Source organism: Schistocerca cancellata, chromosome 7 (assembly GCF_023864275.1).
Source record: "Schistocerca cancellata isolate TAMUIC-IGC-003103 chromosome 7, iqSchCanc2.1, whole genome shotgun sequence".
Classification (NCBI taxonomy): domain Eukaryota; kingdom Metazoa; phylum Arthropoda; class Insecta; order Orthoptera; family Acrididae; genus Schistocerca; species Schistocerca cancellata.
The window spans coordinates 125,062,382-125,087,193 of NC_064632.1; the positions used below are offsets into that span (position 1 = coordinate 125,062,382).

The following is a 24,812-nucleotide window of genomic DNA, read 5'->3' on the forward strand; positions in this document are numbered from 1 at the left end:
GTTTCAATTCTTCTGCCCGTATTGCTTAAGATTTGTTGATTTTTTTCAGTAGTGTTAATATTCTAAATTTGATTCTGTATTCTGAAAAGAGTTTTACTGTGTTATTTATAGGTCTTGTATATTGCTGCTGTACAGATCTATTCTTACTTCCATTCAAGAAAAAACTGGTAGTTATTTACACCATTATTAGAGATATAAAAATCCTAATGAATTATGAAAAAAGAAAAATAATCTTTCATAAATTGCTGAGTTTGATGTTTTGTCATATTACTCTTTACACACCTCAGTTAGACTTCATTACACATCCAGAGATCACGAACAGTGTTTTATATTTGTTTTTGGATGTATTTCCCCATCTTTGACACTGTATGAACAAAATATGTGAGTTGAAAAAATGGTATAATGAGAAAAAAATTCCAAAGCTCTGTAAAATACTACATATTATATTAGTAGTAAATCAGGACCAGTGGTACAACTGTTGATGACATCACAGTTCTGTCTGCAAATAAACTGATGTGGAATTTCCATCTATCAGTTAGTATTGTCTAGCTGGTTGTTGAATTCCTGTAACTTTGGATTGGAAACAGATTATCTATGTTGCCATAACCCCATTAGTTTATTTTAAACATTTTCAGAATTTGAATACACAGGTATTTTTTTCCACAAAACTTGAATTTCCATTCATGAAAATTTAGTAATAAGGTTTCTCCATAAATTAGACTAAATCTTATATGCTTTTGTATATGTACAAGGCTCTTGTGAATGCTGCATTTCCAATTTATGATTCAAGAATAATTTTGTATGATTCTACATATCTGTCATGATTTGCTCTCTCAAAATGTATTTTGTTTCTTCCATCACCAAAGTCATGTATGCCCTCAATTTGGATTGCGTTTGTTTATTTTCTTCATATATTCATAAATTCTGTGGTAAACAATATCTAATGAGAACGAATTGCTTAAGTAGTAGATGTGTAATTTATTAGTTTTACAAGAAAATTTGTATCCTTTTCTAAGTATTTCCACAGAAAATAGAATAAAGACTGTAGAAAAGAGCTAAAACAATTTATTTTCAGAAATCATAATCAGTAGTAGTTCTAACTTGTGGCAGGTCCAGGCATGGTATCATTGCCACTTCTCCCTGTCTTGTGCTTTTCTATTTAGTTCCACATATTTATTGCTTTTCTCTCTGACACCGCCCAGTAGTTGGTATCTTCTTCTTTCTCTCACACTCTTTCCCTTTACCATCACATCAATTTCTTGCTGGAGTAAATACTGCCGTCTTCCTTATGGTGTCTAAGGGGTTTCGGTCTTCCTCAAATCTTCTCATCATCTCCTCATTCCTCACCATGTCTTCCCTACTTCTTTTTCAGTAGCGCTACAGCCCTTGGTGAGCCTTGGCTTCTTCAACAATCTTCCTCCACACTTCTCGGTTATTTGCTGATCTTTTGCACCCCTGGACTCCCATATTGATGATATCCATTATTACCTTGCCGATCCATCTTCTTCTAGGTCTCCCTTTTTGCCTAACTGAATGGATCATACCTTTCATCATTTTCTTTGGAATTTTATCCTCTGCCATTCTCTCCAAGTGTCCTAGCCATCGTATTCGCTGTGACTTCACAAATTTTACTATGTCCCTGCCTTGTATTAACTCGTGTAATTCAGCATTGTAGCGTATTCTCCAGCCTTCTTCCTCCCTTATTGGCCCATAGATTTTGCATAGTATTTTCCGCTTAGTGCTTCTTACTGCATTTTTATCGTGTTCTGTCAACGTCCATACCTCTGAGCCGTATGTGATAACTGGGCGGACTATGAAATTATATATTAGCAGTTTAGTTTTTCTTGTAACAAGGCTATTTCTGAAGAGCTGCATATTTGCAAAGTAAGCTCTGTTTCCTGCTTGTATTCTTTCCCTTATAGCCTTTCCAATACTGTTATCATTTGTTATTAGGGCTCCCAAGTAGTTAAAAGAGGACACTCCATTAAAGCATTTCCCGTTGATGTTTAGGTTTTTAGTGGTTCTTCTGGCCTCGGATTGTGACATTACCATATATTTTGTTTTGTTTTCATTTACTATGAGGCCAATTTTTAAGGCTTCTGGTTCCATTGCACGGTATGTTTCTAGGAGTGTATGGGTATTTCTTCCTAGTATAGCAATGTCATCATTGTATGCACATATCTGGCTAGTTTTCATAAATATGGTGCCCCTTTTGTTGATTTTATTTACTACACTATGCAGGACTATATTGAGTAGGACAGTGGAGAGACCAGCCCCTTGCTTTACACCTTTATTAAAGTCAAAGCTTTCACTTGTTCTGCTAAGTATCTTTACTTTTACTCTTGTCTCTGTCATTGTCATTCAAGTTAGTCTTATTAATTTAGCACATATACCAACTTCTTTCAGTACTCTGTATAGTTCTTGCCAATTTATGCTGTCAAAGCCTTGTTTGAAATCGATGAAGAGGAAATGCAGATCTATATCATATTCATAGAACTTTCCCATCATTTGTCTTATCACAAATATTTGATCAGTTGTTCCTCTGCCTGGTCGATAGCCACACTGATGTTCCCCTAGTATACCTTCTGCACACTTCTGTATCCTTTAGTTTAATATACTTGTGAAGATCTTATAAGCTGTACTTAGCAGTGTTACACCTCTATAGTTTTCACATGCTGTTCTGCCCCCTTTCTTATAAATGGGGACTATTATTCCAATTTTCCAATTATCTGGCATAGTTTCTGTTTCCCATATATCTGATATTAATGTGTGCAGTTCCTTTATTACAGCCTCACCACCAGTTTTTATTAATTCAGCAATTATGCTGTCTTCCCCAGGGGCTTGATTGTTTTTTGACTTGTGCACAGCCTGGGAGACCTCTTGTAGTGTTGGCTTTCTTTCCTCATTGGTTTCATTGTCTACTTCCAGCTCCAATGTTCCCTCCTATGCAGCTGTCTCTTCATCTTCTAGGCTGGTGCTTAGTGTATATTTGAAATACTCTGCCCATCTTCCCACTATCTGTTCTTCCTCCCTTATCCCTTATCTATTCTTCATTTTGCTTATGGTGTCTAAGGGGTTTCGGTCTTCCCCAAATCTTCTCATCCTCATTCCTCACCATGTCTTCCCTACTTATACCTTCCAATTTCCTTCATACGCACATTGTCTTTGCTTCTAGCATTCTTTCTTCAGCTTTTAATGATGTCTATGTGCCTGCCATGAGTAAAGCTATGTTCCATTTATACCATTTTGCCAATGTTTTCGTGAGTTTTTTTTATGCATTTAGCTACATAGCAATTTTTTTTATACCTCTGTTACAATTTAGATCCTCTGTTATATTATTTATCAAGTATGAGATTTTGCAACCGGCTATAGATGTTGACTATTTTGTGATTTTGATCTTCTCTCTTTTCTACCCCTTATCACACTTCTGTTCTTTTTTTATTTACTTTCATTTCACATTCTTGGCATTTACTATTTAGGTCTTCTACCAGTTCATTAAGCATCTTATTGGTGTCTACCAGTACCTTCATGTCATCAACAAAATATGTAGTGATTGCTATGTAGTGCTTGCTTCCTACATATATTCCTCCATTTTAACTACACACTCTCCTATGATTTATTCAAGGTAGATGTTAAATAGCATAGTTGATGGTGTCTTTCCTATCTTGACTTCCCCTCCTACTCCTATTACCTATGTTAGGTGTCCACCAACTCTGACTCTGGCTTTTTGAATGAGGTATAACTCCTTAATCTGTTTTCTTTCTCTCCAGCTGATGGTGTATTTTCTTAGGATGACTGACAATTTCTAATCATTCACAATATTTTAATCATTCACAATATTTTGTGTATTTAAACCTCTTGGTTTAAAGTGAATGTCTTGGTATTTTTGTATGTAGCCTTTCAAATTGTCTCTTCTTGCCTTTTTAATACATTTTTGAACCTCTTGAGTAAGGCTGGGCTCACTGTCTGTCCAGTAGACACCAGATATGTTATCGGCATACATAGTGATCACAAGATTATTGTCCAGAGAATTGGGAAAATTATTGATGTAACATATGAACAGAAATTCCTCTAAAATAGACCTCTGAGGGGGAGCGGAATTTATATTTCTTGTTCTTGACCATCTGTTCTTTAGTAGTGCTTCATTATTGTACTTAGAGTGGTGAGTACCAAACTAGGATAAATCAGTATTTTAGTAACTCTTACTTCTTTTGTCTGGCATACTTTAGTAATTTACTCTCTTAGTAATAGTTGCACAACTCAATTTCTATTTACTTCTTTAGTTGCAACTAAAGCAGGAATGCCTTTCTACTAAAGAAGTAAGCCATTTCTGCATGCTACTGGCACATGCATTTCATTTCCTCTAGAAAAATATTTAATGTGGGCAAGACGTTATGGCATCACGTTTTGACAATAACAGCTACCGTTGTCTATTTTTGGTGAGTAACACAGGTCAATTTAAGTGGCACTTGCAGCTTGGGATGCAAGCTAACAGCGACATGGAGGTGGCCAAAAACAATTTAAGTGTTAAGTAACATTCAAAAATCATACCAGAAAGTGAAAAAGAGCAGTTTACTGAAATAATGAAGAAAGTACATAATTATTATTGAATCCAAAACCACACTGTGAACATGGTAAATAGGAAAAAAAGATGCATGGTAAAAATTACAATGTAGAAGCTTTTACTCAGAGATCATAAGAGCAACTTGAAGTACATTCCTGGAAATTGAAATAAGAACACTGTGAATTCATTGTCCCAGGAAGGGGAAACTTTATTGACACATTCCTGAGGTCAGATACATCACATGATCACACTGACAGAACCACAGGCACATAGACACAGGCAACAGAGCATGCACAATGTCGGCATTAGTACAGTGTATATCCACCTTTCGCAGCAATGCAGGCTGCTATTCTCCCATGGAGACGATCGTAGAGATGCTGGATGTAGTCCTGTGGAACGGCTTGCCATGCCATTTCCACCTGGCGCCTCAGTTGGACCAGCGTTCGTGCTGGACGTGCAGACCGCGTGAGACGACGCTTCATCCAGTCCCAAACATGCTCAATGGGGGACAGATCCGGAGATCTTGCTGGCCAGGGTAGTTGACTTACACCTTCTAGAGCACGTTGGGTGGCACGGGATACATGCGGACGTGCATTGTCCTGTTGGAACAGCAAGTTCCCTTGCCGGTCTAGGAATGGTAGAACGATGGGTTCGATGACGGTTTGGATGTACCGTGCACTATTCAGTGTCCCCTCGACGATCACCAGTGGTGTACGGCCAGTGTAGGAGATCGCTCCCCACACCATGATGCCGGGTGTTGGCCCTGTGTGCCTCGGTCGTATGCAGTCCTGATTGTGGCGCTCACCTGCACAGCGCCAAACACGCATACGACCATCATTGGCACCAAGGCAGAAGCGACTCTCATCGCTGAAGATGACACGTCTCCATTCGTCCCTCCATTCACGCCTGTCGCGACACCACTGGAGGCGGGCTGCACGATGTTGGGGCGTGAGTGGAAGACGGCCTAACGGTGTGCGGGACCGTAGCCCAGCTTCATGGAGACGGTTGCGAATGGTCCTCGCCGATACCCCAGGAGCAACAGTGTCCCTAATTTGCTGGGAAGTGGCGGTGCGGTCCCCTACGGCACTGCGTAGGGTCCTACGGTCTTGGCGTGCATCCGTGCGTCGCTGCGGTCTGGTCCCAGGTCGACGGGCACGTGCACCTTCCGCCGACCACTGGCGACTACATCGATGTACTGTGGAGACCTCACGCCCCACGTGTTGAGCAATTCGGCGGTACATCCACCCGGCCTCCCGCATGCCCACTATACGCCCTCGCTCAAAGTCCGTCAACTGCACATACGGTTCACATCCAAACTGTCGCGGCATGCTACCAGTGTTAAAGACTGCGATGGAGCTCTGTATGCCACGGCAAACTGGCTGACACTGACGGCAGCGGTGCACAAATGCTGCGCAGCTAGCGCCATTCGACAGCCTACACCGCGGTTCCTGGTGTGTCCGCTGTGCCGTGCGTGTGATCATTGCTTGTACAGCCCTCTCGCAGTGTCCGGAGCAAGTATGGTGGGTCTGACACACCAGTGTCAATGTGTTCTTTTTTCCATTTCCAGGAGTGTATTTTGGAAGGATATGAAAGTGAAAGCAATAAATAAATAAATAAATAAATAAATGGTAAATTTAATTGAGAACAATTACAAACTGGTGGTGGAGGAACTGAGATGAAGATATACAATACTTTTCAAGTAGATAATGGGAATTAACAGCAATGACACAACTGAAGATAATGTGGTCCTTTCGAACAACATCAATGATGATAACTACCCTGAAGATGGCAGTGAAACTGTTGAAAGTGAAATTTTATCCCATAGTAATGAGCCTCTGCTTGCATTCTCTTGTGGAAGCTTATTAGAAGGTAAACCCATGAAAGAAGGCAAACAACATGTGATTGCACCGAAGGACAGGGTGTTCTTAGAAAAAGCAGACAAGCTTCATTTGTTAAAAGTATGTTTAATATAAGTGGAATATAATGCAATAGTGTTTTTAATTGGAAGACAAAGAGAAATCATGGAAGAAGAGCATAACCTACAAAATGGAAGTTATGAACGAGTTTGAGAACAAAATAGAGCAAACATTAGGTTCCGGTCCTTTAGGCAATATGCCCAAGAATTTTAGGTTTCTGTAAATGAATATGAATATGTGTTATATGTACACAACAGTTTCTTTGCTTGATTTTTTCCAATCGTTAGTATGTTCCTGTTTGGCAAATATTTATGTTTATTATTTCAGTATTAGTACATGTATACAGTATTTGTAATCACCACATTCTAATATTTATTCTTATTACCAAAATTAGGAAAGTAGACATCTTGTTTTTCTTAGAAGTAGTCAAAAAAACTTTATTTAGTGTAACTCTGTGTACTGAAGTGAGGAAAGAAAGAGAGAGAGAGAGAGAGAGAGAGAGAGAGAGAGAGAGAGAGAGAGAGAGTAATGTGGGCTCTGTTGTAGCACCCTTTGGCTCCTGTGTGAGGTCAAAATACAGGGGCCATAAGATGTCTGGAGAGAGCACATCCACTATCTCTAATAACCAATCCATCATATTGTCCATTTTCAAATTCTGTGGCAACTCTACTATTGTCCCAAATGCATGCCTCTTCCAGGGAATCCAGCCAACAACTTACCACATTCAGAATCTTCATATTGGCATCACATATGTTTTATGTATTGATAGAAAAGAAATCCTTGCAATTTTTGTATATTTCTGCTTGTGCTCTAGAAGGACAAAGTATGGGTTTATGTAGACATCCTATGGCCCTGATGGATGTTCGGGGATATATCAGTTCAACAGAATTCTATTTTGTTCCTTGATATACTTTCTTGGTTCTGTGGCATGGACACTTACGGTGGATTTGAGGCAATTGAACTGTTTATCACATTGTTAAAAGTATGATGGATGTTAGTGAGATCCCCTGCTATGCCCAGCCTCATCAGCAAGAGACAGTGATCATGAGTGTGTTTGAATTAATGTATGTGTATACATTGCCTAATTCTGAAGAAGGCCTTTTGCCTTAAAGCTTACTTTGTTAGCAGTCTTTTTGTTGTGTCTGTCTGTGACTCAACATCTACACAATATAGTGAGTAGCATAATATTTGTCATTATTCCATCCTTTATTTTTCATTGTTTAATAAAGCTTGTGCAGATATCTCATAATGTGAGAAAATTTTAAAATTTTTCCCTCTTTGATTTTTCAATATGGCAGACATTTCCTATCAACCCCAAAGCTTTGACTTTGGGTGAACTTTATGGTGAATTTAACCTTGCAACAAATGAGTGGTTGGATGGTGTTCTGTCTTCCATCATGCGTGTCACCTGTTCAGATGAATTACCTGATGAAAAATGGATAGTCTTTGATGGACCAGTGGATGCCGTCTGGATTGAGAATATGAATAGTGTGATGGACGACAATAAGGTTCTGACATTGATTAATAGTGAGAGGATTACAATGCCAGAGCAGGTGAGGATGTAATAAGCAGTTTCAGTAGTTTTTAAGTAGTAATTGTTCTGAAATGTAATGAAAGATTTAAAAGATTATCTGTCACACATGTGCTGTATTCAAACACACCTATTCAGTTTGTGAGAAAACTAGAGCTTTAGTATTTTGTTTGAAAATTCTTTATAAATACAGTATTCCAAATATTTTAACCATAAAAGCATTGTGATTTACTTCATCAGTCTCCTTGTGGTAGGAGTATTTCAACAACAATTGAGTTTCTTCAAGGAAGAGGTCCTTTCCAAAATAAATAATTCAGTATCAGTTTGCAGAAAGCCAGAACATGTAATTTATAATGACTGATAGCAAGTGCACCAGTAGTCATTTGTTGCATTATCACTATACTATTCTCTCATTGACCGCAAAACTTATGTGTGTTGTCTCCCACCACTCCTCTCCCCATTGCTCAGACCTTAGGTCCATTGTTGTGAGTAGGTACAACAGTACAGCAGCCCTGTCAAGATAATATTCTTTTGATATTTTGCTTAAACTGCTATCAATTTGAAGAAAATTTTTCTTTTCAAGGAGTGATTTCCCTGGATGAACATGAAATACTATCAAGTATATGAAATACTTTTGAAACTAATTCATGCAAATGTTGCAATACTTTGGCTATGTCAAGAGTACCTTCTATGTTGAGGACATATGAATGGCATTATCACACAGTTGAGGACATATGAATGGCATTATCACACAGGAATGCAGGTGGTAGACTTCTGTTCATTAGTATGATACTGGGAAAATCAGTAAGTCTAAAAAGGAGATAGCATACAAAAACCCATCCCAGAATACTTATTATATTTGTATGAGATCTGTGCCAAATAAGACTAACAGATAATATGGAACATATGCAAAGAAGGGCAGCACCAATAATCAGAGGTTTGTGCCAGAGGAGAGTGCCACAGAGATACTAAAAAACCTGATGTGGCAGATGCTTAAAGTAGTCAAACCTGATCTGGCAGATGCTTGAAATAGTCATCAACTATCCCAGGACGTTGTACATACAAATTTTCAAGAACCAATATCAAGTAAGGAATCTAGGAATATACCACAACCCCATACGTATCTCTCCTAGAGGAGGCTGTGAAGAAAGGTACTTCAATTACTATCCTCTCCATTGGATTCTATCTTCTCTGTAGAAAGTACAAGATCTCTCATTACCCATCCACTTGACTGCAAGTGGCACGTCAGATCTAGGTATCCTGTACAGAGTGTATGGGGATCAGGGAGGACCCAGAATGTTGCACTAATCCCAATAACCAACATGTTTGAGGTGCTGTCTTTCACTGAAACTAAAACTGAGCAAGTGGGACTCACGTTATCTGTTTTGGAGAAATCTGTTTTTTCCAGTGTCAGGAGGAGGCAAACACAAAAGGGTAAGGGTCCATTAATCGTTGGCAATCCAAATGCGAGTGATGGTACCCCTTAGGGAAACAGAAGCAAGGGCCTGGAAATAACACCAGGTGCGCTCAGTGTGTATGTCTAGGGGCCTCATTCAGCTTGTTGAAGAGGCTACTCCAGCAGCCATTGAGGGAACAGGGAGCAACAAACTGCAGGTTGTGGTGAACCTTGGAACAAATTATGCCTGTCCCTTGGGTCCAAGGTCATTATTTGGTCATTCTGGCGACTGGCAGAGTAGGTTGTGAAAATCAGCCTTGTGCGTGGAGTTTCAGTGAAGCTCACAGTTTGCAGTATTGTCCCCAGAACTGAGTATGGCCCTTTGATTCTGAGTCGACTAGAAGGACTGAACTGGAGACTTCAAAAGTTCTGTGACACGCAAGGCTGTGACATCCTGCACGTGTACCATAGGGTTGAGAATTGTAGGGTTCTCCTAAATAGGTCAGGCATGCACCACACATCAGATGCTGCTACTCAGGTAGCTGATTGTGTGTGGGGTGCACACAGGAGTTTTTTAGATTAGGCAACTCTGCAATCAATCCAGATAACGATAGCTGAAGGAAACTCAGAGGTATCAGTGTGAGATAACAAGAAATGCATCCCATCGGTGAGAGTATTAAAATCCTAATGGTAAACTGCTGAAGCATTCACAACAGAGTGCCAGAGCTTGAAGTGCTCATGAAAAACTGTGAACTTCACATAATATAGGTACAGATAGCTGAGGTTGAAACCTGAAATTGAAAGCAGTGAAATTTTTGGGGAAAATTTGAGTGTATATTGAAAGGATAGGCAAGTGGGAAATTGAGGTGGTGTGTTTGTCACAGTAGATAAAAAACTCAAATTCACCAGGGTAGAAATTGAGCTTCATGTGAGATTGTATGGGCAGGATTCAATATCAGGGGTGGGCACAAAATGATAATTGAATCCTTCTGTTGCCCACCAGATTTATCCCCTGATGTAATTGGAAACTTCACGGAAAACCTCAGTTCACATGTATGTGTTCCCCACTCATACTTTAACCACTGGTGCAGACTTTAATAATCCAACAATTAATTGGGAAGATTACTGTTTGTTAGTGGTGGGTGTGATAAGATATCCTGTGAAACTTTAATAAATACCATCTCTGAAAACTAATTGGAGCAGACAGTTAGGAACCTCACCCATAATGGAAATATATTGGATCTAATGGCAACAAGTAGATCTCTTTGAAGATGTCCACATTGAAAATGGTATCAGTGACCATGATTTGGTTGTGTCTGCAGTGATTACCAAAGTACAAAGGACAACTAAACCCAGTAGAAAGACATATATGTTCAGGAAATAGATAAAAAAAATCGGTAGTGTTATATCTCAATGAGGAACTTGAAACTTTCAGCACAGGGCAGGAGCATGTAGAGGAACTCTTGCTCAAGTTTAAAAGAATAGTTGACCATGCACTGGATAGATATTTACCCAGTACAACAGTTCATAATGGGAGGGAACATTCATGATATACAGTCATTGTAAAGAAACTTCTAAAGAAGCATAATAGGTCTAAAATGAAGCATAGGGCTATAGATAGAGAGATGCTGAATGAAACGCATTTGGCTGTCAAGAGAGCAATGCATGATACCATCAGTGACTACCATAGCAGAATGTTGTCAAGTTATCTTTCAAAGAATCCAAAGAAATTCTTCTCATATGTAAAAGCTGTTAATGCCACCAAAGTTAATGTCCAGTTCCTCACGAATGAGACAGGAACTGAAATTGAGGGTATCAGAGCAAAAGCTGAAGTGCTTAACCTTGTTTTCAAGTGTTCCTTTATGCAGGAAGACCCAGGAGAATGGCCCCAGTTTAATCCTTGTACCACTGAAATTATGAATGAAGTAAGTTTGTGTCAGTGGTGTTGAGAAACAGCTGAAATGGTTAAAACTGAACAAAACTCCAGGTTCCGATGGAATACCTGTCAGATTCTATACTGAATTTGCGGCTGAGTTAGCCCCTCTTCTAACTATAATCTATTATAGATCCCTCAAATAAAAAACCGAGTCTGGTTCTTGGAAAAAGGCACAGGTAACGCCTGTCTACAAGAAGGGTAGTAGAAGTGATTCACGAAACTACCATCCAATACCCTTGACAGAAATTTTGTGTAGAATCTTAGAACATATTCTGAGCTCAAACGTAATGAGTTATCCTGAACAGAATGACCTCTTCAGTGCCCGCCAGCGTGAATTTTGAAAACATCGATCATGTGAAACCCAAATTGCACTTTTCTCACATGACATACTGAAAACTTTGGATCAAGGCAACCAGGTAGATGTAGCCTTTATTCATATCTGGAAAGCATTTGACTCAGTACTGCCCCCATGCTTATTGTCAAAAGTATAATCATATGGGGTATCAAATGAAATTTGTGACAGGATTTAGGACTTTTTGGTAGGGAGGGCATAGTATGTTATCTGGAATGGAGAGTCATTGTCAGATGTAGAAGTAACTTCGGGCATGGCCCAGGGAAGTGTGTTTGGACCCTTGCCATTCACATTGTATATTAATGACCTCGCAAACAATATTGGTAGTAAAATCAGGCTTTTGGCATGTGATGCGGTTATCTATAATGAAGTACTATCTGAAAGAAGCTGCAAATATTCAGCCAGATCTTGATAAGATTTGATTGTGTTGCAGAGATTGGCAACTTGCTCTGAATGTTCAGAAATGTAAAATTTTACACTTCACAAAATGAGAAAGCATTGTATCCTATGACTAAAATGTCAATGAGTCACTGTTGAAATTGGCAGATAATATGGCTTACTTATCACTACACATGTTTGTAATCACAGACTTTGTTAGAGGTGCAGCTACGTATCCAGAAAGTCAGTTATATACAAGACTATTCTTGTTAACTTTGTAATAAAAGTCAGTACCTATTACATTTATCTTCTTCGATCAGTTCAGGATACATCAGAGCTCAGTTTATTGAATCGGTTGAACAGGCTTGAATGTGAACCTGTCGCAGTTAGGCATTAAGTTATCTTAATCGAAACTGTTTTGTTGTGTCTTCTCTTAGAATATAGGCAACCTGACATTCATTTTTTCATTCACTGCTTATTCATTTCTTTATTTTAATTGTCTTGGAACTCTCTGTCACTTCATCCTATGCAGATAATATCATTTCAAAGTTGCAATTCTTATTGATCTGCTTCATTTTATTTGCATCAATTCCGTAATGTAATTACCCTTCCTTGTTTTTGCTATGTAAGGTGATTTGATTTATCCTTACAGTTCTTGTCCTTCTCTACACCACTTGTAATCATCATCATCATCATCATCATCACTTGTAAATTTTTCTTTAATTCTTGTCATCAGCTTGCCTCTTTCCCGCCAAGAAAATAAGTACCTGTTTTGAAAGACTAGGGTTTGAAATCTTCTATTATTTCCGTTCCTGTCAACTTTTCTTTTAGTTGTCTGTTTTTTGTACTTCGTGAGGATGCAATAACTCATACTGTATATCCTAGTAAGGCAATTGATGTGAAGCTGGGTGACATACACAGTTTAACACTGATGATATAGATGCTTATTTGCAATATGCAAAGAAAATATGCTAATGCGTCAGAAGATATGTATATTTCCTTTTAGTATCTTCCAGTGTTTGAAGACTTCACTGTTGATCTTAATATTTCCATAACAGGTTTCTTTATTATTTGAAGTAGAGGATTTGGCTGTTGCATCACCTGCAACTGTATCACGATGTGGAATGGTCTACAATGATTATAAAGACCTTGGTTGGTGGCCGTATGTTAATTCATGGCTTCAAAAGCAGCCTTCTGAAGACTATCAGAATGAGGTGAGCACAGAATCCATATTAATATTATAAATGTGAAAGTAGCTCTGTTACATTTTCATGACTAACCTGCTGAACAAATTTTAATGAAATTTGGTGTGGAAGCATCTTGAACCTTAAGGAAGAACATAGGTTAAAAACAAAAATCGATCCCTAAAGAGGTGAAGTGGGGAATGGAACATCTCTTCTTACATCAGTGAACATAAACTGTATCACAAAGTTAAATAAACTTGTTGTATAATGTTCACATTGTGCAATGAACACCTACTTCAGTAGCATGATGCATTGATGTGCACTCCTGCCCTTGCCCTTCCGTACGCACGGCTCAGCAGAGATGCTGTCCATTCCACCACATCCTCCTGCATTGGGGCAGTTGGCTGCAGAGAGGGGGGCAGGGGCACAGGGGGGAGAGCAGCACACATCATGATCTCTGCTTACCCAAAGAGGCAGACACGTGTGGTCAGCTGATGCTATTGTGTGGATAAATATTATAAAATTTGCGCTGCACTGAATTACAAATTACATATTTGCTTTCATTGACAGTTTAATGCTATTTAATGATTTTAGTGCCCAACTTGAGTCCTTGAAACAGGCATCCATTTTATATTTCCAACTTTGTATTTAATTTAGTTTTGATAATATAGTCACAAATTAAACAGTGTTTACCAATGCACTGTTTTTATTTTTTCATGATTCTTTTTGCTGTGAATATTTATTACTTATTTTTATGGATAATAAGTTATGTAAGCAAAGATTTGACATATGGCAAAACGATAGACACATATTCATTACATAACTGTAGACCAGCATTACATACACACGCAGATATCCATGGAGATGTAGAGCTGCAGATAGGCACAACAAAAAGACTGCAACAAAAAGACTTCAAAAACAAACGAGATTTCAGCCAAAAGGCCTTCTTTTAAAGTAGGCAACACAAGGACATTTACACACGCACAGCTCACACACACACACATGACCACTGGCTCTGGCTGCCGAGGCCAGACAGGAAGCAACTACACGTGATAGTAGGAGCAATTTGAATTGGGGTGGGGGTAAGGAGGAGGCTGGAGTGGGGATGGGGAGGGATAGCAGGGTTAGGAGTGGTGCATGTGGGAGCATACAGGGAGGTTGTGGGGACCGGTTAGGGCAGCTGGTTTGAAGGGAGATTGGGACAGGGGGGCATTGGAGAGGAGAGAGGTAAAAAGACTGTTTTTGCATTGGTGGAATAGAAGGCTGTGTAATGGTGGAGTGGGAGCAGGGGAGGGGATAGGCGGGTGAAGGACAGTGACTAACAAGCATTGAGGCCAGGGGGGTTATGGGAACATAGCATACATTATAGGAAGAGTTCCCATGTCCACAATTCAGAAAAGCTGGTGTTGGTAGGAAGGATCCAGATGGTGCGGCTGTGAGGCAGTCGTTGCAGAATGCCAGCATCTGGTTCTGTTCAGAGCAGCTGGAGATAGCAGTCGTGTGTGTAAGATGTGCTTACATGTGTCAATGTGTGTGTATTTTTTTCTTTTTTGAAGAAGGCTTTTTCTGGAAGCTTAGTGTATAACAGTCTTTTAATTGTGCCTGTTTGCAACTCAAGGTGTCATCTTTACGGTGAGTAGCAATCTGTCCTTTTCATTATTGTTGATATTCCAACCATGACATTTCAGTGTTTGATTAAATTTCTTATATGACTTTACAGTATCTTCCTTGTTTCACAGATGCGAAGCTATTTTGAAAGATATGGAACTTTGATATTGGATTACAAGCGACTAAACTGTGTTGAAACAGTTCCTATTTCTGACTTCAACGCTATGACTTCTTTATGTAAGCTTCTTGAATGTTTAGCCACAAAAGAAAATGGAATTAATCCAGCAGATGAAGACAACTTTCCACTGATGGTCAAACTGTGGTTTCTGTTTTGGTATGATGATTTTTCTATTGTTTCATATCAGGTTTAGTCATCAGGTCTTAATGAAGAATAATTGAACATTTAAGTTAAAATTATTGCCTTTGCCCTCTGTGCACAAGAAAATTGAACTTTGTGCTTCCACATAAGATTTTTCCCTTAGATATATAACATGATTAATTTTGTCTAGAAAGAAAAAAAAAATAATAACAGGGGTAATATTTTTTTTTTAATTTGTGTAAGTGAATGACATGGTAAACTTATTTTATAATTAATCCCATCCTATTTCTAGCTGATGTGAGTAATACAAATTCACACACAAACTAGGGGTTCTGAATGTAACAAATTCTTGCTGACCAGAATTGTAAATTTTGTATAAAATGTAGTAGAGTGGTGATCCAACAGCCAAATGTGTAAATGCCCACATTGATACCAGTGTAAATGGGCTGTATTAACAGGCATGGGACTCCACTGCTTGTCACCAGATTTGAACGTGGGTTCTCTGCTGGGCAGGAAGAGAATGGCTCCTGATGACAGAATAACAATATTTACTGATCAACTGCAATAGATTGCTCCCCTTGTGTCACTCGAATGTGCTGCCTCAGTTCTAATTATATGGTTTTGAACTCTCTGCCAATACTGGACTTGTACCATATTTACACAGTTCACTTCCTTTGAGACTGTGGCTTGTCACTACTAATTACTTTACAGTTCTCCCCTTTATTACACAATTGTTCCTTATGGCCCTTTGAGTGCACTAAGTCTTTGCCTTCATGATTGTTCACTCATTACACTGCCTTGTCGGGGGTGGGGGGGTCATTCTGATTGGTTCGAACCTGTAGCCTGGAGGATTGGAGGGATGGAATTTGGGCAACTCTTCTCTTGAACAAGAAATTCATTACTCCAATCACCACAAGAAATACACAAACAGCTGATGTTGGTGAACCAATGACTACCAATTGCTGCTGCTGCTTACTTCTGTAGCTTTTGACCTCCATGGTAACACAACCATGTTGGGTGGCAATCAGCTGATCCAGAGAAGTGAGCAAATGCTCATCAATGGAATATTTAAGAAACGAAAGTTGTTTGGGGATGGTGGGTGGGTGTGGGTGTGGGTGTGGGGTTGGGGTTGGGGGTTGGGGTGGGGGGAGGGTGGGGGGCAAAACTGAGGAAGGTAGGTCAGGTACATAAATTAAAAAATCGACCATGCTGATTGCTACGGTTTCCGTTATCGTAGCTGGTAAGCAAAAAGAAAATACTAATGTCAGTCCTGCATCCTAGGTCTTAGCATATACTGATGATTCACCATTTCCTGCTTCCTTCACTTTGGTTTTTCCTGTGTCTCCTCCTTGTCTGCTGTTCCTCTGCCCCCTTCTATGTAAACTGGGGTCACATGACGCAAATTGTCCGTATCCTCCTTAAGCAGCCAAATTCGGCTTACATGGATTATCAAAGAGTGGCTGGGGAGCTGCAGTTTAACATTAACTGGCCACATCATCTCTGTTATGTGGAAGGCCCATTATACTGTGACACAAACCTTTTTGTTTTCCTCTTTGGCTCATAAGGATTCATTAACATAACCACTGACGTACATGGTACATAGGAAACACTACTTTCACGTCATGTGCCTTTTCCTGTTTATCGAAGGCCTTTGTATTCAGTTTTTGTTCTTGTCTCCTGATAAGATTCACTCTCTTAGCAAAGGACTTGACTGACGAGATGTCTCTTTCCAGTTGGGCTTTGCAAAACTCAAAGGGCAGTGGCATCTTGGACCCAAAAATTACTTCATCTGGGGATAACTCTGTGCTCTGGTGAACTCTAGTTGTATGCAGCTATGGTGTAAGCCAATAGGATATCCCAATTGTCATGCTGGGAATTTTTGTAAAAACTCAACATTTTCATAGTTGCCCTGTTGACTCATTCTGTGCAACCATTAGCCTGAGGATGCAGAGTGCCCATCCATAACTTTTTAATGTGCAATGACCTGCATAACTGCTGTATCAATTCTGACATAATTTTGTGCCCTGATCCATGATTATGGTTTCAGATGTCCCAAAATTAAGTATCTACTGGCTGACCAGAGCCCAAGTCATGGTTGTGGCTTGCTGGTCCAGTAAAGTTATCATGGAAATGTACTGAGAAAAATGGTCAATAATGGTTAATATGTAACAATTCCCTGCTGGTGTTTGTGCTGGAGGTCCTAGGATGTCCAGTCCTACCATTTGGAAGTGTTTATCAGCTTCCAGTAACCTCTGTAGTTGAATTTTCTGATGGTTAAGCTCTGCTTTTTGAGCATATGGAACACAATTTTTCACGTAATGGTCCACGTCCTATCTACATGTCATCCACCAATAATCCTGCAGTACCCTTCTCTCTGTTGCTCTTCGACCTGAATGTCCTGCTAAAATCGAATCATGCACTTGCTTCAACAACTCATCACGCAAACTCTGTGGTACTACTAACTGTGGCCCATTTCACATCATGCAATACAGTACTCCGTTCTCAGTGCAGAACAGCTGCTGTTTAGCAAATCGCTTACAGTCTGGGTCAGCATTTTTTGCTGCCATCCATTCACTTTCCTCAATGCCTGCGCGTGCCATAGTGCGTACCTTATGGGTGAATCCATCTGCATTAGCATGCAATCTTCCCGGCTAATGTACCACTCGAAATCGAACTCACTTAACCTCAAGACCCATCTCAATAATTTACTCATTGGATCTTTAAGTGCTAAAAGCCACTTAAGAACTGCATTATCAGTCACCACTTTAAATCATATATCATAAAGGCAATAACAAAAGTACCCAATTCCAAAAATCACTGCAAGGATTGCCTTCTCCATAGTGGAATAATTTCATTCAGCATTATTGAGCTGCCATAAAGCATATGCAATAGGGTGCTCCTGTCCATCTATTTCCTGACTCAAAATAACTCCTAGCACAAAATCGCTCAAATCACAGGAAAGAATAAATGGTTTTTCAAAATCCAGATAGACGAAGATGGGGCTAGATGTCAACGGATCTTTTAACTTCTGGAATGCCACCTCACACTCAGCTGTCCCATGAAACTTCACTGCTTTCTATAGCTATTGTGTGAGAGGTCTTGCAATTTCTGCACTTTTTGGAACACATCTATGGTAAAAATTCACAAACCCCAAATAAGACTGTGTTTTCTTCACCTTGATGGGTGTTGAAAAATTTTGTAGTGCATCAACTACCTTTGGACTGGTACGAATTCCATCCTGCCATATAACACAATCCAAATACTGAACTTCTAGTAATAGAAAATGACATTTCTCTAAACTCAACATTAACTGTGCTGCGCAGACGATCAAACACTTCACGCAACTTTAAGTCCAAAAGGCATGCGGCAAAACTGTAAATGTCCAGTTGACACTGAGAATGCAGTTTCTGGTCAATCCTTCGGTGTTGCTTCCAGCGGGTGGTAACCAATGCGCATATACGGTGTTGTAAAGTTCCGACACTGACCCAAGTTGTCCAATGTCTCTGTTGTATTAAGCATAGGATATGCATCCGACTCTATTTTCTGGTTGAGGAACTGGTAGTTACTATAGAAACGGTATGCTTTGCCACCAACCAGTGATTTTTTGCTTACAGTTACAGTGGGACCAGACCAGAGACTACAGCTAGGTTCTTATGATACCATCTTTAGGTTACTGATCTATAAACTCTTCCATAATCGGCTGTAAATGCATTGAAACTTGATACGGTCACTTGTAGATGGGTGCTGCATTTACAGTAGGAATCCCTACTGGAAATGCTGCACCCATCCACAAGTGACTGTATCGAGTTCCAATGCATGGTGCTGAACAAGCAGTGTTGCAGGTAATGGACCGCATGGAGTAAACAATTCCACGAATTCACTCAACAATTTTTCCTCTAATGCTCTATCCTGTGCTCCCAGGTGTGCTATCTTACTCGTTAGCACAGACCAGTCAGCAGACCTTTCCAGCATTATGTTGTTTGCTGTAAAATTACGGTCTAGCTCATCCTCATATAACACTTCTAAATTCATAGTTAGGGTACCCTGTGACAACTTTACTTCCTCGCGGCCAAAATCATCAATACTGACAGGCACTACCCTCATGCCATCTACCTCCTGAATGTGGGACATGCTATGTCATATAAAACAACTAACTGCCTCTAATACTTAGTTATACACCAAAGGTTCAACAATATGCAACAAGTTCACTGACAGGCCAGTACCAACATCAATCCAGACTATCTTTCCTGTACCTTTCAGTATGTGATCCCATTAATTGACCGTAAGGGACCTTGTACACAGTTTAATTGGTGGACCTTGTGACAGTGAAGCTATTCTGGATGCAGAGCCTAGCTTTTAGGTGAAACAAAGTTCCATCCAGCTCTACTGTGTGTCAATTATGGCACGATGTGCAACCAGGAAATCAAGTCTGAGGATCACATCATACATACTGCCAACTACAGGAAGAACTTGTGCATCTACTTGGAAGTTAACCTCTCCTACGTGTTTCAACACTTCAGCACCGAGTGAATTTACACATCCTCCAACTACACCACGTAACGTCCAACGTGGCACACTTAACCTGTTTGCCCCAAATACTCGCTTACTTGCAACTGATACCTGAGAACCAGTATACGACAACATTTTACATAATTTATCCTCCACATAGCCAGACAGAAAAAAGTCTGCCACTGCTTTCATTAAAGTGCTAACTCTTACTGGGAGCATGGCATAGTGGACACAATGCCTTCTGCACCATTTAATTGCTGCCCGTAAGATGTACCCTGCAACTGAAACTTCTGTTGTTGCTGATTCCTGTTATGACATTGCCAGTCTGAGTGGCGAAATTCCTTACAATAAGTGCAATGTTGCTGTCTGCAATCTCTTTGTACATGACCATTTTGCCCACACCAAAAACAATTTATGCCTGTACTAAATACTGAAAGATGTTCGCATGACCTAGCCAGTGACTCAGTTTCCTCTAACGATAGTGCAGCATCCACTGCTTCACTCAAATACTTAGGAAATTCCAAACAAACCTTTCTTGACATATCCAGTTGTACCCCCTCAAAAGTGAATCAAGAGCCCTCTGCTCCGCTTCCCTCAAAATACTGAGTTAACCCTACCATCACCCATGAACTCATAGGTACGTACATTGATTTTATGAATATGGTTGGCAAAACTTTCAGATGATTGATCTTGCTTACGAGAAACCCTACGAAGTTGTCACCAACAATATCTTGCAATGTTCTTCTTCCAATATCTCTCTATTAATCTTTCCTGAAAATACTCAAATTTTTTAGCCACCCTCAGATTCTCATTGCACATAAAATGTGCTCTAGCATTTCCCGTTAACTTCAATCTAGCAATATTTAAAAATTCTCCTTACTTCATCCCCCCAATTTGGCAGCTGTAGCCAAATTGTCAAAAAGTATAAAAATAGCCTTCCCCTGTTTCCCTGGAAATGAGATAACCAATGCCGCAGAAGTGCCATCAAGGGTGGGGGGGTTGGGATGTGACTGATTCCTCTCTATGGCTCTGAGCTCATTTATCTCTGTCTGTAATGTCTCTACCTGATCTCTAAGTTGCTCAATAACCTCAGTGGCTGAAAGTTCCTTTGCCATGACTAAAATTTAATCAAGAGAAAGGTATACCCAAGAAATACAAAAAAATGATACAGGCAAAAGACAGGAAAAGGGACAACCCAACAGGCTCAAAACCAAAATAACTGAAATTGGCACTTACTTCTTTTGCTGAATGTCACACCATAGCTGTAGGTACTCCATAATGCTAACTCTTAGTTCCCCATATAGCGGAGATGCGAGTTGCAGCAATGCAATATTGTAAAATTGTTACATTCCATTCTGAATTTTCCATTGTTTGATTTTAAGTCTTAACTCCATGAGATCCATCTTCCATGATGCCTCAGCAGTCTTCCTGACACCAGTGCTAATGGCCACATCTGATACCAGTGTAAACGGGTTGTGTTAACAGGCACAGGACTCTACTACCTGTCGCCAGATTCAAACATAGGTTCTCTGCTGGACGTGAGGAAGGGAATGGTGAGGGTGTGTCCATGGATGCTCCTCATAAAAGAATAACAACATTTATTGATCAACGGCAATATATTGGTCGTGAACCCTCTGGGTGAGGTTTGCTTCCACTTGTAATATTCTTGGTGGGCACGGAGGTGACTGGTGGACATTCACACATGCACCTACTTCTGTATCTGAAGCTGTACTGGCATGACTTGAAACTGCTGCCTTTCAGGGACTTACTGTGGCAGCTAGAACCATGCGCCATGGGCCTCTAGTGTGCTGGTGGCTGACGGATGTGGCAGCGGGACAGGTCAGTGCCCTGTCTCCATGGACAACCGCGACAGCGGCTGTCTGGTGTTGGTAGGCCACGGTCCCCGGCTCCTGCCCCGCTCTTGGCATTAGTGGTGCCACCATCCCAGGACAGTGGTGGCTGCGTTACCACAAAGCACTCCAAGCAATGACTCTCGTGACAGATGGCTGCCTGTTGATGGTGTCTGACGACAGTTACGGCAGTGGCATCACTGTGGCGCCTCGTAAGCAGTGGCATGCATTATGACAATTATTGTGATGTGAAACTTCCTGGCAGATTAAAACTGTGTGCCCGACCGAGCCTCGAACTCGGGACCTTTGCCTTTCGCGGGCAAGTGCTCTTCCATCTGAGCTACCGAAGCACGACTCACGCCTGGTACTCTCATTCTGGAAACATCCCCCAGGCTGTGGCTAAGCCATGTCTCCGCTATATCCTTTCTTTCAGGAGTGCTAGTTCTGCAAGGTTCGCAGGAGAGCTTCTGTAAAGTTTGGAAGGTAGGAGACGAGATACTGGCAGAAGTAAAGCTGTGAGTACCGGGCATGAGTCGTGCTACGGTAGCTCAGATGGAAGAGCACTTGCCCGCGAAAGGCAAAGGTCCCGAGTTCGAGTCTCGGTCGGGCACACAGTTTTAATCTGCCAGGAAGTTTCATATCAGCGCACACTCCGCTGCAGAGTGAATATCTCATTCTGGAATTATTGTGATGGCAGTAAAAACTCTGAACTGGTGGCAGCACTAAGTGCCATACACTCTGTGTCACTCTAACACCTCACAGTGGATGATGTTGTCAAGCTGGCAGCCCGTCCTTAAATACAACTGTTGTTCTTTCCCAGTAGGTCAGTGGAATATTTTGGTGTTGGTCGACTTGCATAACTGACCGGATTACTGCTCTCACTGTCAACACCCTGGCATGTGGCGAGCTGCGTCTAGCAACTTCGTCTGCCGTGCAGCACACTGGCTGTTGACACAGTGCTCTCCTTTGTGTTACTGAACTCGGTGCTGAATTATGCCATGGTATTGTAGCACTGAACTGTGCAACCGAATGTAACACACATGCAACTGCTAGCTCCAAATATTCCTTCACATTTTAACTAACTTTATTACTGCAAAACTGCTACCTTTAACTAACACTCTCTTCTTTCGACTCTCTACAAATGCGAAATTTAAGGTGATACAAAAAAACTTGAAGAGCATGCACAAGAAACACAATAAATCGATTAGTATGGAATAGGTAGAGAAGCTGTTTGTTGTGGTTGTCCTTTATTGTTGGTATCCTAAAGTTTACTAGAAATTTCAGCAGTTTCCTTCAATAGAGTAAAGGAAACATAGTAATCATTGGTATACAGTGACATTTTTGTGCATGATTGGATGTTACCCATAAAAACCTTTACAGAATATAAGTTGATGAAAACAATAAATATTTTTAAAAAAGTAGTTGATGAATCATAATAAGATTGGTGACATCAGTGATGTAAATGTGACAAAGGAAGTTCTGGGACAATGTAAATAATTTAGGATTAATTCTTTGCACTCTGTAAGGCAGACACAGGGTGGCTCCACGCACTCTTTTTAAATCACCACTGCCTGGGTGGCAAGCATGCCACAGAGAATTGCACGGTCTCTTTGTAGAAACAATGAGGCTGCTGACTGACAGGTAGGATATACATTAAAACAAAAAGTGTGCGTTCATTCAGATGTATTTCCAAAACATTACTGTACAAAGCTTTTCAATGTATAGTATTTTTTGGAACACTCATCATCGTAGAGAGCTGGGTTTCGTGTTTATGTTTTGCAATAATATACAGCTTCATCTGCCACCTTTCTTTTTTTCTGTCTGAACACACTGCACAATTCTTATGCTTGTTCCCAGGAAGCTTGTTGATATGTGTAATTGTCCACTCAAGCATTTTTCATAGTCAGAAGGTGAGTGATGTCCTCATTTCTGCCCTGGGTTTCTTTCCACGCGAACTAAGTCTCTTATAACACTTTTGTGGAATACTTTGTGAGACCATTTTTTCAAGTTGTTTTTCTCACAGTAATTCTTGTATACCAAATAGCTGTTTACAAGTCCTGCTGCCAACAACCAAATGTACAGTTTTAGCCGCCACTTTAGATTTTTCATTATAAAACCATTACTGGAAAGAAAATGATCAGATCGATCAACTCCACCCATCTTCGAAGTATAATCAATAATCACACTTGGTTTCATTATTTCTTCCTTTTCCTTTCTATAGGTGACACTGAGTTAATTGATTTTGTAGAAAGCATGAGAACAGTTTGTTTATCTTGCCATGCCAGAACCATCATTTTGTTATTGTGGAGGCATTTTATTTCTTGCTTCTTCAGATGCAGAACTCATTTCTTGACTGCAGCTCAAAAGTTTTTGCGATTGTCATTAAAGCAAAGACGTTTTTCGCCGCAGCGAGATCTATTTACGAAATTTCAGTCACCAACTTTCCCTTCTGAATGCGAAAATATTTTGTTGAGCCCAACCTACATAGGTAGGAATAATCATCAAAATAAAATAAGAGAAATCAGAGCTCGAACAGGTTTAGGTGTTCGTTTTTCCCGCACGCTGTTCGGGAGTGGTATGGTAGAGAGATAGTATGATTGTGGTTCGATGAACCCTCTGCCAAGCACTTAAATGTGAATTGCAGAGTAATCATGTAGATGTAGATGTAGACGTAGATCATTCCTGTGAGATGCACATTCTGTTTCAACAGTTCATCAGCTAATGCAACACTTGTATAAAAATGGTCAGTGTACAAATGATACCCTGATTGCCCTGTAGCATTTCTGATATTAGCCAGCAATTGAAGAACTATTCTCTCAGAAAAATTCAAGTCTGGACAAATCAGTGACTGATGTTACAGTGACAAAATAGGATATCAAATCGCAAATATAACAGTTTGATGAATCCGAAATAACCTCTTAGCCACCATTTTGTTGATTTTTGAGGACTGTACATTTTGAATAACACATGACCCGCGAATGATACTGTAGATTCATCAGCAGCTAAATATCTATATGGTCTATACATTTTGAGGAACTTGTGAGACAAGTAATCCAACACATTCTTCAGTTTACTCAGACGTGACTGAACCTGAGTGTTGACATGTGTAGTACTCTGGATTAGAAAAATAAAGTGCCCAGAAAATGTGCATAAATCATCTCTAAATAAAATAGTCTGAATAGAGAATCAAACAATGGAAAATCCAGGATGGAATGTAACGATATTAGAGAAGGAAAGTTGCTACTCACCATATAGCAGAGATGCTGAGT

At 40.1% G+C, this 24,812-nt stretch overlaps 1 protein-coding gene across 1 annotated transcript in view; it reads left to right on the top strand.

The window, feature by feature from the left end:
• Positions 1–24,812, top strand: part of LOC126092664 (dynein axonemal heavy chain 2) — a 994,477-nt gene that overhangs the window by 518,033 nt on the left and 451,632 nt on the right. Inside the window, exons 46-48 of the mRNA XM_049908386.1 lie at positions 7,779–8,033; positions 13,132–13,287; positions 14,997–15,199. Of these exons, the coding sequence (XP_049764343.1) occupies positions 7,779–8,033; positions 13,132–13,287; positions 14,997–15,199 (614 nt within the window). The remainder of the gene's footprint in view (positions 1–7,778; positions 8,034–13,131; positions 13,288–14,996; positions 15,200–24,812) is intronic.